Here is a 17,044-nt window from a genome sequence, read left to right as displayed (position 1 = left end):
TGTCTATTTAGGTCTTCTGCCCATTTTTGGATTGGGTTGTTTGTTTTTTTGTTATTAAGCTGCATGAGCTGCTTATAAATTTTGGAGATTAATCCTTTGTCAGTTGCTTCATTTGCAAATATTTTCTCCCATTGTGAGGGTTGTCTTTTGGTCTTCTTTATGGTTTCCTTTGCTGCGCAAAAGCTTTTAAGTTTCATTAGGTCCCATTTGTTTACTTTTGTTTTTATTTCCATTTCTCTAGGAGGTGGGTCAAAAAGGACCTTGCTGTGATTTATGTCATAGAGTGTTCTGCCTATGTTTTCCTCTAAGAGTTTGATAGTTTCTGGCCTTACATTTAGGTCTTTAATCCATTTTGAGCTTATTTTTGTGTATGGTGTTAGGGAGTGATCTAATCTCATACTTTTACATGTAGCTGTCCAGTTTTCCCAGCACCACTTATTGAATAGGCTGTCCTTTCTCCACTGTACATTTCTGCCTCCTTTGTCAAAGATAAGGTGACCATATGTGCGTGGGTTTATCTCTGGGCTTTCTATCCTGTTCCATTGATCTATATTTCTGTTTTTGTGCCAGTACCATACTGTCTTGATTACTGTAGCTTTGTAGTATAGTCTGAAGTCAGGAAGCCTGATTCCTCCAGCTCCATTTTTCGTTCTCAAGATTGCTTTGGCTATTCAGGGTCTTTTGTGTTTCCATACAAATTGTGAAATTTTTTGTTCTAGTTCTGTGAAAAATGCCAGTGGTAGTTTCATAGGGATTGCATTGAATCTGTAGATTGCTTTGGGTAGTAGAGTCATTTTCACAATGTTGATTCTTCCAATCTAAGAACATGGTATATCTCTCCATCTATTTGTATCATCTTTAATTTCTTTCATCAGTGTCTTATAATTTTCTGCATACAGGTCTTTTGTCTCCTTAGGTAGGTTTATTCCTAGATATTTTATTCTTTTTGTTGCAATGGTAAATGGGAGTGTTTTCTTGATTTCACTTTCAGATTTTTCATCCTTAGTGTATAGGAATGCCAGAGATTTCTGTGCATTAATTTTGTATCCTGCTACTTTACCAAATTCATTGATTAGCTCTAGTAGTTTTCTGGTAGCATCTTTAGGGTTCTCTATGTATAGGATCATGTCATCTGCAAACAGTGACAGCTTTACTTCTTCTTTTCCAATTTGGATTCCTTTTATTTCCTTTTCTTCTCTGATTGCTGTGGCTAAAACTTCCAAAATTATGTTGAATAAGAGTGGTGAGAGTGGGCAACCTTGTCTTGTTCCTGATCTTAGTGGAAATGCTTTCAGTTTTTCACCATTGAGGACGATGTTGGCTGTGGGTTTGTCATATATGGCCTTTATTATGTTGAGGAAAGTTCCCTCTATGCCTACTTTCTGCAGGGTTTTTATCCTAAATGGGTGTTGAATTTTGTCAAAAGCTTTCTCTGCATCTATTGAGATGATCATATGGTTTTTCTCCTTCAATTTGTTAATATGGTGTATCACGTTGATTGATTTGCGTATATTGAAGAATCCTTGCATTCCTGGAATAAAACCCCACTTGATCATGGTGTATGATCCTTTTAATGTGCTGTTGGGTTCTGTTTGCTAGTATTTTGTTGAGGATCTTTGCATCTATGTTCATCAGTGATATTGGCCTGTAGTTTTCTTTCTTTGTGACATCCTTGTCTGGTTTTGGTATCAGGGTGATGGTGGCCTCGTAGAATGAGTTTGGGAGTGTTCATCCCTCTGCTATATTTTGGAAGAGTCTGAGAAGGATAGGTGATAGCTCTTCTCTAAATGTTTGATAGAATTCGCCTGTGAAGCCATCTGGTCCTGGGCTTTTGCTTGTTGGAAGATTTTTAATCACAGTTTCAATTTCAGTGCTTGTGATTGGTCTGTTCATATTTTCTATTTCTTCCTGATTCAGTCTTGGCAGGTTGTGCCTTTCTAAGAATTTGTCCATTTCTTCCAGGTTGTCCATTTTATTGGCATAGAGTTGCTTGTAGTAATCTCATGATCTTTTGTATTTCTGCAGTGTCAGTTGTTACTTCTCCTTTTTCATCTCTAATTCTATTGATTTGAGTCTTCTTCCTTTTTTTCTTGATGAGTCTGTCTAATGGTTTATCAATTTTGTTTATCCTTTCAAAGAACCAGCTTTTAGTTTTATTGATCTTTGCTATCGTTTCCTTCATTTCTTTTTCATTTATTTCTGATCTGATTTTTATGATTTCTTTCCTCCTGCTAACGTTGGGGTTTTTTGGTTCTTCTTTCTCTAATTGCTTTAGGTGCAAGGTTAGGTTGTTTATTCGAGATGTTTCCTGTTTCTTAAGGTAAGATTGTATTGCTATAAACTTCCCTCTTAGAACTGCTTTTGCTGCATCCCATAGATTTTGAGTTGTCGTGTCTCCATTGTCATTTGTTTCTAGGTATTTTTTGATTTCCACTTTGATTTCTTCAGTGATCACTTCATTATTAAGTAGTGTATTGTTTAGCCTCCATGTGTTTGTATTTTTTACAGATCTTCTCCTCTAATTGATATCGAGTCTCATAGCATTGTGGTCGGAAAAGATACTTGATACAATTTCAATTTTCTTAAATTTACCAAGGCTTGATTTGTGACCCAAGATATGATCTATCCTGGAGAATGTTCCATGAGCACTTGAGAAAAATGTGTATTCTGTTGTTTTTGGATGGAATGTCCTATAAAGATCAATTAACTCCATCTCATTTAATGTATCATTTAAAGCTTGTGTTTCCTTATTTATTTTCATTTTGGATGATCTGTCCATTGGTGAAAGTGGGGTGTTAAAGTCCCCTACTATGAATATGTTACTGTCGATTTCCCCTTTTATGGTTGTCAGTATTTGCCTTATGTATTGAGGTGCACCTATGTTGGGTGCATAAATATTTACAATTGTTATATCTTCCTCTTGGATCGATCCCTTGATCATTATGTAGTGTCCCTCTTTGTCTCTTCTAATAGTCTTTGTTTTAAAGTCTATTTTGTCTGATATGAGAATTGCTACTCCAGCTTTCTTTTGGTTTCCATTTGCATGAAATACCTTTTTCCATCCCCTTACTTTCAGTCTGTATGTGTCTCTAGGTCTGAAGTGGGTCTCTTGTAGACAGCAAATATATGGGTCTTGTTTTTGTATCCATTCAGCCAATCTGTGTCTTTTGGTGGGAGCATTTAGTCCATTTACATTTAAGGTAATTATCGATATGTGTGTTCCCATTCCCATTTTCTTAATTGTTTTGGGTTTGTTATTGTAGGTCTTTTCCTTCTTTTGTGTTTCTTGCCTAGAGAAGTTCCTTTAGCAGTTGTTGTAGAGCTGGTTTGGTGGTGCTGAACTCTCTCAGCTTTTGCTTGTCTGTAAAGGTTTTAATTTCTCCATCAAATCTGAATGAGATCCTTGCTGGGTAGAGTAATCTTGGTTGCAGGTTTTTCTCCTTCAACACTTTCAATATGTCCTGCCACTCCCTTCTGGCTTGCAGAGTTTCTGCTGAAAGATCAGCTGTTAACCTTATGGGGATTCCCTTGTGTGTTATTTGTTGTTTTTCCCTTGCTGCTTTAATATGTTTTCTTTGTATTTAATTTTTGACAGTTTGATTAATATGTGTCTTGGCGTATTTCTCCTTGGATTTATCCTGTATGGGACTCTCTGTGCTTCCTGGACTTGATTAACTATTTACTTCCCCATATTAGGGAAGTTTTCACCTATAATCTCTTCAAATATTTTCTCAACCCCTTTCTTTTTCTCTTCTTCTTCTGGAACCCCTATAATTCGAATGTTGGTGCGTTTAATGTTTTCCCAGAGGTCTCTGAGACTGTCCTCAGTTCTTTTCATTCTTTTTTCTTTATTCTGCTCTGCAGTAGTTATTTCCACTATTTTATCTTCCAGGTCACTTATCCGTTCTTCTGCCTCAGTTATTCTGCTATTGATCCCATCTAGAGTACTTTTAATTTCATTTATTGTGTTGTTCATCGTTGCTTGTTTCATCTTTAGTTCTTCTAGGTCCTTGTTAACTGATTCTTGCATTTTGTCCATTCTATTGTCCATTCTATCTCCAAGATTTCGGATCAACCTTACTATCATTATTCTGAATTCTTTTTCAGGTAGACTGCCTATTTCCTCTTCATTTGTTAGGTCTGGTGGGTTTTTATCTTGCTCCTTCATCTGCTGTGTGTTTTTCTGTCTTTTCATTTTGCTTATCTTACTGTGTTTGGGGTCTCCTTTTTTGCAGGCTGAAGTTTCGTAGTTCCTGTTGTTTTTTGTGTCTGTCCCCAGTGGCTAAGGTTGGTTCAGTGGGTTGTGTAGGCTTCCTGGTGGAGGGTACTAGTGCCTGTGTTCTGGTGGATGAGGCTGGATCTTGTCTTTCTGGTGGGCAGGTCCACGTCTGGTGGTGTGTTTTGGGGTGTCTGTAGACTTATTATGATTTTGGGCAGCCTCTCTGCTAATGGGTGGGGTTGTGTTCCTGTCTTGCTAGTTGTTTGGCATAGGATGTCCAGCACTGTAGCTTGCTGGTCGTTGAGTGAAGCTGGGTGCTGGCGTTGAGATGGAGATCTCTCGGAGATTTTTGCTGTTTGATATTATGTGCAGCTGGGAGGCCTCTTGTGGACCAGTGTCCTGAAGTTGGCTCTCCCACCTCAGAGGCACAGCACTGACTCCTGGCTGCAGCACCAAGAGCCTTTCATCCACAGGGCTCCTTAATTTGGGATGATTCCTTGTCTATTCAGGTATTCCACAGATGCAGGGTATATCAAGTTGATTGTGGAGCTTTAATCCGCTGGTTCTGAGGCTGCTGGGAGAGGTTTCCCTTTCTCTTCTTTGTTCTCACAGTTCCCAGGGGCTCAGCTTTGGATTTGGCCCCGCCTGTGCGTGTAGGTCGCCGGAGGGCGTCTGTTCTTTGCTCAGACAGGACGGGGTTAAAGGAGCCGCTGATTCGGAGGCTCTGGCTCACTCAGGCCCGTGGGTAGGGAGGGTCACGGAGTGTGGGGCGGGCCTGCGGCGGCAGAGGCCGGCGTGACGTTGCAGCCTGAGGCACACCGTGCGTTCTCCCGGGGGAGTTGTCCCTGGATCCCGGGACCCCGGCAGCGGCGGGCTGCACAGGCTCCCCGGAAGGGCGTGTGGCTAGTGACCTGCGCTCGCACACAGGCCTCCTGGTGGCGGCAGCAGCGGCCTTAGCGTCTCATGTCCGTCTCTGGGCTCCGCACTTTTAGCCGCGGCTCGCGCCCGTCCCTGGAGCTCTCTCAAGCAGCGTTCTTAATCCCCTCTCCTCGCGCACCAGGAAACAAAGAGGGACGTAAAAGTCTCTTGCCTCTTCGGCAGGTCCAGACTTTTCCCCGGACTCTCTCCCGGCTAGCCGCGGTGCACTAACGCCCTGCAGGCTGTGTTCACGCCGCCAACCTCAGTCCTCTCCCGGCGCTCCGACAAAAGCCGGAGCCTCAGCTCCCAGTCCCGCCCGCCCCGGCGGGCGAGCAGACAAGCCTCTCGTCTGGTGAGTTCCGGTCGGCCCGATCCTCTGTGCTGGAATCTGTCCGCTTTGCCCTCCGCACCCCTGTTGCTGTGCTCTCGTCCGCGGCTCCCAAGCTCCCCCACTCCGCCTCCCGAAGTCTCCACCCGCGAAGGGGCTTCCTAGTGTGTGGACACTTTTCCTCCTTCACAGCTCTCTCCCGCTGGTGCAGGACCCGTCCCTATCCTTTTGTCTCTGTTTAGTTTTTTCTTTTGCCCTAACCAGGTACGTGGGGGATTCCTTGCCTTTTGGGAGGTCTGAGGTCTTCTGCCAGCGTTCAGTAGGTGCTCCGTAGGAGTTGTTCCACGCGTAGATGTATTTCTGGTGTATCTGTGGGGAGGAAGGTGATCTCCGCGTCTTACTCTTCCGCCATCTTCCCGGAAGAGCTCCACTAAATGCATTTCTGATTTAACAATGTTTTCAACTTATGATGGGTTCATCCATAAGTTAAGGAAGATCTGTATGTACAAAACTTTACTTTAAAAAGAAATTGATAATTTATAGCTTCATTTGAGGAAAACAAGTTGGGTAATTGGCTAGGGGCATACATAAGACAGATTTCACTACTGATGACTCCCAGGTTTGAGAGGGTGAGGAAAAGTAATGCTGACTAAGAAATACTGACTCTGCGTCTCCTTTTGTTTCTGTTTTCCTTTACTGGTCACCATTGTTACATGACATGCAATGGTGCAGGTGCATGTATGTAAACCACCCAATCTATGTATTTAGTGGCATCTTATGCTTATATGTATCTCTCCAGAGGTAGCTCTATGTCATCCTATAGATTGTGTTCAGTGAGTATAAAATGTCTGAACACAGAGAGTATATGGCCTAATCTATCAGAGGGTATTAGTTAAATTAAAATACATATTGAATAGAATACAAGTGGAAGTATTAGAATGGGTTATCCAGATGAGATTATGCTGTAATCTCCTTTCCTTGGAGTATCTTAAAGCTGCAAATGTGTATTTTTAAATGCTCTGCAGGTAATTTGGGGTATGATTTTGCCCTACAGGGGGTTTTGTGAATACGAATTAATGCCTCTTTTAAGCCTCCTTTTACCTATTAATTTACCCTGGATCTCCAGGTTTTGCTCTGTCTTTTAGCTTTGTCCATATAATATGGCATGTTATCATTGTAATGAGAGGATAAGACAGATCCATTACTGTCAAAAATATGTGCTATTAATGAGTTTCCAGCCAGCTATCAAGGTATCATCAGCAGTAGTTTATCTTGGTGAATGAAAGTCTGAATGGAAAATTAAGCTCCTCACACTGACTGGAGAAGTGCAATGGATCATTTTGTTCTTTAATGTCACATTTCACTGGACACACTTCACAAAGCAGTGAATCATGCTTAAAACAAGCAGCCTTTACTTCAACAACAGCAGATAATGCAGCAGATGTGAATAATAAGTGTTAGCAGTCTTAACTTTCTCTTCAGTGCTCTCTCCCAGGTGCCTGATGGACGATTTACAAAGTACATATGCTATTTTATAGATTGGAACTTGGGATCCAGCCAGTGGCCTGAATATGACAGAAAGTCAAAAGGGAAAGCCAGCCAACATCACAGATTCCTTATCCAATCGTTCTTTGATCGTAACCACCATTTTGGTAAGTGTTTTTCCATTCTTTTTAGATAAATGTAGGTAAACATGGAAATGGATAGGAAAGGACATTATAATTGGAGTAGTAATGAACAGAATGTAATATATTTTACAGTTATTTAGCAATTACTGTATAACAAATGTGTCAATGTTAATTTAGTCACAGTTTTATTTTGTTAGCTTTTAATGTTATAAATTATATTAAAGTTTGGGCTGCTTATGTTGATTAATAATACAGCTTCATATATTACTGGAAATCTTTATGTTTGTACAAAATTAGTTGCTATTGAAAAATTGTCAATGTTAAGATTTGAAAAGTACGCGGACATGCAGCTGTATAAATATACTTATGTGAGGAGCTGCATATGAACTTTGCTTCTGCTTTCATCTCCTGTAGATATATTTCAGAGGGCATACCATTTATTTTTTGGGACTTTTTCTATTATAATTATATTTTAACCTTGATTTCAATTTAATTGTTTTCATCATGGCAAATTCACTTTTACTTTACTAATCTCCCTAATGAAATCAAATGACAAGTGCTGTTTTAAGCCAGAAATATTTTCATCACCAATAGAATTAAATTAATACTGATAAGCTGGATATTTTTACCCCTCTTATAATTATATATCTTAATTAGATCACACAGTAATGTTTACGTATGCCTACCATGCCATTTGCAAATGGGAATCTTAATTTTAGGACAAGCAAGGGGCTGATGAATTAGTGAGTACTTTTACCTACAGAATAAATTTATCAATACTAGTTCTTAAGATTCCCCAGGTAATCAATAGGAATGTAAGATTATTGTCCAGAACAAACCTCCACACAATTTTAGCATTTATATAATTTCTAAATTTGATTTATGGTGGTAAATCAAGCCAGGAAGAATTCATAATCTTGTCCTTATAGTAACAACAAAGGATGTCAGATCTCTAGGCATGTCAAAACAAAACGGCTTGCGTTTAAGACTCTTGATAATGAAGCAAACCTTGTAATCGTGAAATGACAGTGATGGAAGTTCATGGGGATTTTTAATTACTCCCTTGCTAAGAACCTCAGTAAATACTTGCTCCATCATATCCAAACTTCGCTGGTCCCTTTAACTTAATTTTATATCTCCTTCTCTTTTCAAAGATAACTCCCAAACCCACCAATCCACCAGCCCTCATCCTCAGATGGAATGTCCTCACAGGGCACTAATATATCCTTTATCTGCCAGTATATCCTGGATCTCATAACCTGCTGCTGGGACAATTACAGTAACTATGTAACTATCCCTCCTGCTGACAACCTTCTCCCATTGCAATGCACTTCACTCTCCACTGTGAAGATCTAACTCTGTCATTTCCTGCTTCTCTGCTTACAAGTCTTTAGTGAATCCATATTGACCATTAAAAAGGCCCCCAAGTTTTGACCCTGACATTCAGAGCTTTCTACAGTCTTGTCTTCTCCCACCTTTCTATTGTCATTTCCCATTATTCCCTTCAGGAATCCTGCATTTTAACTGAACTGGGGTAATCAGTTAGCCTGTTACTGTGATTGTGTTAGCCCCGTTCCCTTTGTTTGCAATATGGTTCTCTCCATTTCTGAAATATAGAACTGGTCAGTAGTTTATATTATTTAGAATGAATACTATATTATTCTTAAATTATTTCATGTGTGCAATATTCCTCCAAACATCACCGACCATTCCTTGGAGAATTAGGATCTGACTAAGCCTCCTGTTTTTACACCACATGTGCCTTTACAATGCTCACAGAGTAAAGAGTGCTGGGCAAGGGACATCTGTCGTCTTCAGCAACCAGCCCCCATTCTCCTTTCTATGTTCTTCCCGATCCAGCCAAACTCTCAAATGCATCACTTATTTTATGGCTCCAAATCTTTGCTCACTTCTTTATGATCCCCTGTGAAAAATTTTCATCCTTCCAGACCCATCTCAGATGACATGCTCTCTGTGAAACTCTTTGATCTTTTCATTTAGTTGCGTTATGTTTGGGGTGGGCAGAGGAGTGTACATTTCATGTATCATAATACTCTGTCATAGCACTTACCATGCATTTTTTTTATTTTAGAAATTTTGTATGTATCTGGGTCTCTATTTGGCATGGATCTGTACAAGGCCAATAATCAAATTTTACACTTTTTAGATCTCTTAGTGTCAGAGAAGAGTGACTTGGGCATAGGAGGCACTCAATAAATATTTGTCAAATTAAATAAAATAAACAATATTTAATTAAGCAGAAAATTAGGGGGATAAGCAACTTTTAAATGGCTGTATTTAAATATTTTTCAAGTGCGCAGCTTATTGCAAACTTCTTGTCCAGACAAAGCAGGTGATTAAGACTACCCATACAATTTCTCAGTATTGCTTAATTACTCAGAGTTATTTTATAAAAAGTATCCAAATATTTTTCTCAATAATAAACAATTTTATATCTATTCACAAACAAGTGGTATTTAATGTTAGCTTCATATCAGAGCCAGGCATAAAGCTTTAAAAAAATTATTGCTACCTTTAACTGTAGGACATAGTCATTTTTTTAAGTTCCACAGGTAATTCTGACCTGTAATGATGATTGAGAACTATTCCTCAGATCATTGCTCCATATAAGCAAGATGTAAGATCAACTCTGGAACATACTCTAAGCTTACATTTTAATGAATAGGTTACTTATATTTTAGACTATGTCACTGTACTAGTTTCAAAGAGGTTGTGATTTTTGTTAAAAAGAAAGGTACGTTATTTGTTTTTATATCACTTAGTTGAAAAACTTCTTTTTCTGAATACTCTGATCACAGAGTATCCACAATCAGGAAAAGATTTGAAGAGATTATTTACATTATTTATATAAGCCAGCTTGATATAATTTATAGATACTTAATTTATATTTTATAAGGAAGTATGATCATTTGATTTATGTTATGATTATTTTGTCCTTTTCTCTCTTGGAAAATCTCAGAGGAGATTCTGCCTATGTTGTGAATAATGATATCTCCACAGAGAGAAGTTCACTTAATGCTTCTTGTTTGACATTTTTATTATGTGCCTTAAAAAGAGCCAGTGAGGTTTTCTAGAATTTGGCATCATCAGTGTGCTTATCATAATCAGCTCCATTTCTCTTGAATTTTATTTATTTATTTTTTTTAATTCATTCTTTTTGTATTTAACAAATAGGTACTTAGTGATGATGATATATCAGGCTTTGTGATAACCACTATATATGTTTCTTTGTTTTGTTTTTTTTGCGGTACGTGGGCCTCTCACTGTTGTGGCCTCTCCCGTTGTGGGGCGCAGGCTCAGCGGCCATGGTTCATGGGCCCAGCTGCTCCGCGGCATGTGGGATCTTCCTGGACTGGGACACGAACCCATGTCCGCCTCATCGGCAGGTGGACTCTCAACCACTGCGCCACCAGGGAAGCCCCAAACCACTATATTTGATGGAGAAAATAGACACGGTCTCTGCCTTTATGGAGCTTAGAAAATGGTAGGATTCATAAGGAGAACTACACACACGCACGCGCGCGCACACACACACACACACACACACACACACACGTACCACACACCACACCTTGTGATTAAGATATAAGAGATAGATAAAGTGTGTGGTGCCTTTTACAGAATGATCCAGAGTTATACCAGGGATCAGGAGTGGAAGGATGGGCCAGGTTAGGTCTCACTGCCGAAGGATAGAGAGTTGAAGTTTGAGAAGAAATTATCAAGGTAAAGAGAGGGGGAAGGAATATTCTCAGCAGAGAGAACAGCATATGCAAGGGCCCTAAAGCAGGAAAGATCTTGGAAAATTTGCAAAATTGAAAGAAGACCATGATAACTGAGGCTGGTGCTTTTATCTGCTTCTCAGCTTCACTAAATAAGGTTATATGAATATGGTTCATTAAAAAAAATAATACACATTTTTGGTATGTCTGCTATGTGCTAGACATTGTTCAAAGCACTACTCATAGATTTACTCATTTAATTGTCATAATAACCTTTTGAGGTAGATACCATTATCCATACTCTTTTACAGGTGGGAAAGCTGGTATGCAGATTGCCTAAGTAACCTGCTCATGGTCACAGAGCTAGAAAGTAGAGAAGTGGGCTTTCAACCAACCTGTGTGTCCAACTTGAGCAACCAATACTGTAAAATGAAGTCTCTAGTGGCCCAGGATGGAAAAGTCTAACAACTATAGTTTATGACCAGAATAGCATCTTGATTGAGAATTGTTCACGTAAAGCAGTGCTTCTCATCCAGAAATCCCACATATGCTAGAGCACTGTGATGCCGTTACAGGTGTGTCCCCAGACATCTAGACATTTCCTCAGGGGCCAAGATTTAGGCTACTCTTGCTTGGATGCCTCGGGCCTCTTGTTTCTCCCCTCTCCTAATTTAGCGCTCAGTTTTCTTTCAGCTTCTTTAAACCATAATCGCAGATTTTTCTGGGCAATCAAAAGAGTAACGGGGCCTGTCTCACTTTTTCTCTTTGGAATTGAGATTAAGCATCTTGTTTACTAATGTTTTTTGCTCCTCTTCAACAATACAACCTACGCCCAATACACTGTATGGGCGTAGTTGGTATCAGTAGTCATATCATGGAATGAGTTCATTTTAGAAAGCTCTAAACAATTTTTTAAATATTTATTTTGTTAGTTTTGACTTAAATGATGTCATACAATTTGGAAATTATGTAGCCTCACCTGCAGGTCTAGACCTAAGACTGCAGCCTACTCATGCCCTCTCTTTCATATTCCTCATATTACCACTCTGGCTTTTGAATTTCAGATTCAGTGGTTAAAATTCCCTTGCTTCTTGTGTTTATCATTATTATTGGAGTTACAGATATCAACCTTAGAACCGTGTTTTCATATATGATGATTTCGTTTATTGCATAACAATTGTTAAAATATAAATTTCTAATCACCAAAAATAATAACAAGAATACTCTTTCTGAATGAGACATAGAGAGCTTTTGAGAATAATGTGTGCTCTATTTTCAGTTTATTAGCCTCATCCTGTTGTCCTTACTACTATGGATACACTAGCTAGGGGCAGTATCAGGTGGCTGAATATTTATTTAAGTTCATAGAAGGAATGCCTATTTTCCCTGTGTTCTTGGTTTTCAAGCCTGTCTAAATACGTTGAGTGTTCCCCACTGTGCGGCTCCTGTATAATAATTGATTTTTGTCCATCAAAAGATTACTAGCACTAAATGCTACTGTACATGTTCTTTCCCTTAACGACTAGTAGCACTTTAGCATGCAAATGACTAAATTTGGTGACTGTTTCAGAAAAGTCACTTACTCTTAAGGAGGCTCTTTCTTCCCGGTTGCTCAATGAATTGAACAAATGTGCTTGCATCTGCAACTTAGTCTTAGTTTTTATTTTCTTAGCACTTCCTGGAAGGTTGTGTATTTCAGTACTCAGTTTACTTGCTTAGGCTTGTTAGGCTTTATTGTTGCAGCCCACAGATACAGGAGGCTTATCTGGGAGCCAACTCCCAAGGACAGTGGAAGGAATTACAGTACAAAAGAGAGAAGTGACCGAATGGTCCCCTAAATGGTTCTGCAACTTCTTCCATAATATCAACAAAAGCAGAGGATATGGGGAGGGAGAAGGGTAAGCTGGGACAAAGCGGGAGAGAGGCATGGACATATATACACTACCAAACGTAAAATAGATAGCTAGTGGGAAGCAGCCGCATAGCACAGGGAGGGCAGTTTGGTGCTTTGTGACCACCTGGAGGGGTGGGATAGGGAGGGCAGGAGGGAGGGAGACGCAAGAGGGAAGAGATATGGGAACATATGTATATGTATAACTGATTCACTTTGTTATAAAGCAGAAACTAACACACCATTGTAAAGCAATTATACTCCAATAAAGATGTTAAAAAAAAAGATTTCTAGGCCTTCAAATCTGTCCCTGCAATAGGGTTTTCCCTCTGATTCTTCTCTTTCCATTGTCACAGAGCGACAGTCAAGCACATAGTTCTTAGAGAGTTACTAGCATTCGGGCTTGGAAACCCAAATAATGCAGCTTCACAAAGAAAAAAGGTTTTTCATTCTTATCGATCTCTATACAATTTCTAAGCAATTTTAAACATGTGTTGTGGAGCTAGTAATATCAACATAATTTAAGGAAGATACAGTAGGTATACGTGTGTAAGTAGTACTTATACATGTACTACTTATACATGTTAATGTGAAACGGGTGCCTCATTCAAACTCAGGCTGCTCGTACCCCATCCCTGCAACCAGCTTATTCAAAGGCAACCAAACCTTTTCTCACCATATTTTTTCCTCCTGTTTCAGGGATCACGCTTGCCCTGCATTTCTTCTTTTCATTCTGGCTCTAATAGCTTGATGTGTTTTATTTGAAATAAATTCTCATATTCTCCTAGACCTCCAGATTAGCTAGATCAACATAAAACTATTGGTGGTGGTATCATAGAGAAAGAAAGCTGTTTGTTTTAATGTGAAATTAGGCATAATTTTTTAAACCTTAGGGTCCCAATCTTTAGAGGCTCTGTAAGTGACCAGAACCTAATTTTTTACCACATAATCGCACATACACATACACACACACCTGCTTCCTTCCTCCTTCTTTATTAAATCTAATTTTAAAATGCTACCATAATAAAGACCCTTAAGTATTTTCATTTTGTTGTTATATTCTTTTTCATTGCCAACACTATTGTCAACACCATAATTTTTTGAAGATTATTTTATTATTAGCAATATATTTTAAGTTCTAGAAGAATGATTGGAGAAATACGAATTTTTGGTTCAGCTTAACCACAGCAAACTACATGGAAATGAGATAATTTTGCTTTAGCTTTCTCATTTTCAAAGATGTAATCACAATAGTACCGTGTAAAATTGTGTAATCTAAATTTTAACTGTGCCCTTGATCTGAGACTCAGATGTAAATTTGCAACTGCTCATAGGACATATATCTACCTGCATGTCGAGGATCAAACTCAACATGATTCAAACCTCCTTCTACAATTCCGACCTTAAAATATGTTTCTCCTATATTTCTAAGCTCTGTTTATGGTTACAGTGCTTTTCTTTCCTTTTTTTTTTTAACATCTTTATTGGGGTATAATTGCTTCACAATGGTGTGCTAGTCTCTGCTTTACAGCTCCAGTGCTTTTCTATTCACTCAAGCCAGAGTGGATACCCCAGTCTCTTTAAATTTCATAATTCAGATACCAAAAAGAAAGAAAGGATGGATTGTTCTTAGAGAGTTTAACAAAGAAGTGAGTCAAGTAACATTTTCAACAGGGAGGTATGGTTTGTTCTTGGGTACTACTGAATGGAGGCTTTACAGTGTCTGATTTAAGAGACATCTACCCAGAGGCAAGAGGAAAGACATGGCAACATTGAACAATCGTGTATGAGATTTATTGGGAATGGATTACATGTGGGGCAAAAACAACTGAGAAAGGTGGACGAGGACTTCAAGGTTAAAAACCTAAGAGGCAGGGCATTAGTGTTGCCACAGAGCATGATAAAGATGTTGGGAGGGGGGATAATGAGTTCTATTTGGTCGTATCTGAATGGAGATGTTGGCAATAATATTGTTTAGTCAAATCTTGATTATCCATGTAAGGGGATAATAAATTAGATTCAGAAATGAAATGCAGTTTGGAGATTAGCTAATAGGTACAGTCTCTCTTCCCATCAAACCTTTTACTGGAAAAGCAGTGAAATGGCACATTTGATTGATTGGAGGTTCAGCTTTTATTTTTTTCCCTCTTTCTTCTTTCACTTGGGAATTAAGCTAATGAAATATTTAATGGCCAAAATACAAATACCAGAAGAAAGACAGTAACAACCAATATCTCCAATCTAAACTGATAATTCAGTCAAGTGGAGGAATTAAATAGCATACCAGTTTTTACTAAAATATGAATGATAATCGTTAAGCCAAACTGTCCTTTAAACCCTTATTGCCTTGACATCAGTAAGTATCTTTCCTGAAATGTTGGTGAACGAGCACAACTAGCAGAATTCTATCCCTTTTTTCTTGAAAGCTAATTTCAACCTATTATGCAGTCATTATTTCTATAGGATTCACTACAATTTCAGGTGATTAAACACTCCATTTCAGGGAGAAAGACATTCTTCTCAGTTTCCCAAATCCCAGCAGATTTTCTATAGGTATAGAGTGAAAACAAAAACTCTTCTTAGAATGATAATTAGGGCCAATAAAGACTTAGATTTTTTTGTACATTATGTACATTCTCTGAAGTTATTCTTCTGAAAGGAGGTAAACACAGTTTGCAGCAGCTAAGTAGTGTATTAAAGGGATGTACATGTGTGTGTGATATGTGAGAATCAGGCATTAAAAAGGATGCCTTTGCTTAGTAGACTTGCAAAACAAAAGAAAGAAATTTTTGTAGATATTCTCAGAATGCCCTTGAATTTTGAAAAAAGCTAAAAGTATCAATAAATAATAAACAGTTTATTACAAATTATTTAGGTAAAATATTCTACCTTAATAGGCATGCTCTGTACACCTGCTACACTATTTTGTTGTTTCTTTAAAACATAAGCCACAGATTATTATAGTTATTCATTTTCTATCCAGACTGTTCATGTGAAAGTGCCTTTTTAATGTCTTGAGATGTCAAAATGAGGTTTGTTTTCTAGGCAAGAGAACAATATATGAGCTCACATGGAGACTCTTGTCAGTACTTTTTGATCCTAACAAGCCAGTCATCTTTAGTATTGCCTCTTGTTGAAAACATTAAATTGTTCTGGTGGTAGCTGCTAGGTTTTTCACTTTGCCCTCCTGGTATTCTCACTTCCAATTGTGATAATCTGTAGCGCACCATAGGCTTCTGACATGAATGTTAATTAGGGATGGCAGAGTTCAGACTCCAAGAGCCATGGTGATTAGACCAGTGCTCAGACAATGGAAAGATTTCTCAGCTCTACAGCAGTAAAAGCATAACAGTTGGAATGGCAGAGGCTGAAAAAAGAAATGAATAATACTGTCCTGTCTATAGAGTAATGACATTCAACTGTGTTATTATTAGTTATGCTTATCTATTGCTTATTGTTCTTATTGGTCATTTCCTGACAAATTCATGTTCCAAATGAATGGAACATTGTTTTTGGACTGTGCAGTTAGGTTTCTATGTATTTTTCCAACTACATTTAGGGTAATCTGAATCATTAAAATGTAATGAAATAGTAGTTAAGTTTATTGTTAACTGATTCCCTTAAATATATGATCTCTTTCCATTTTTATGATCAAAGTTTACTACATACATTCATGACATTTCCTTAATTTAGCTAAGAAAAAAATAACAAGATTATTTTAGAATGACTAAGATGTAGTTTAGACCAGTGGTGATATTATTAAAAGTGAAATTGTCTACAGGCCTTGGGTAATATAAGAAGTTATAAAACCAAGTAGTCAATAAACTTTCCAAATATTAATGATACTGGATTCTCATTAAATCTCATCAGGTTTAAAAATAGCATTTTAAATTAATACACGCACCTTAAAATGAATCATTTATGTATAATGTAGCAATCTTCTGAATTTATTTTGAAAGAATTTATAAAACAATCAACTAAATTAGCACTTAAATACATATTTTGTATAAAACTGATAGGTATAAAATGCTTTTCTTTTTTAATCATCTTCCAATTATGAGATTCACAATTTCTTTCATACTTATTAACCAGAAGTTGGCTAATTAAGAATTAAGGGGCTTCCCTGGTGGCGCAGTGGTAGAGAGTCTGCCTGCCGATGCAGGGGACACGGGTTCGTGCCCCGGTCCGGGAAGTTTCCACATGCCGCTGAGCGGCTGGGCCCGTGAGCCATGGCCGCTGAGCCTGCGCGTCCGGAGCCTGTGCTCCGCAACGGGAGAGGCCACAACAGTGAGAGGCCCGCGTACCGCCAAAAAAAAAAAA

General features: G+C 38.4%; 1 protein-coding gene across 3 annotated transcripts in view; it reads left to right on the top strand.

Annotated features, from left to right (window-relative positions):
* Positions 1-17,044, top strand: part of GRIK2 (glutamate ionotropic receptor kainate type subunit 2) — a gene marked incomplete at both ends in the record, with an annotated part of 633,053 nt that overhangs the window by 411,815 nt on the left and 204,194 nt on the right. For all 3 annotated transcript variants that reach the window (XM_082855302.1, XM_082855303.1, XM_082855304.1), the window contains one exon: positions 7,004-7,117. In XM_082855302.1, coding sequence (XP_082711428.1) covers positions 7,004-7,117 — 114 coding nt within the window. The remainder of the gene's footprint in view (positions 1-7,003; positions 7,118-17,044) is intronic.

Source organism: Leucopleurus acutus, assembly GCF_964270905.1.
Source record: "Leucopleurus acutus genome assembly, chromosome: 15".
Lineage (NCBI taxonomy): Eukaryota > Metazoa > Chordata > Mammalia > Artiodactyla > Delphinidae > Leucopleurus > Leucopleurus acutus.
This window is presented reverse-complemented; position numbering and strand designations above follow the sequence as displayed.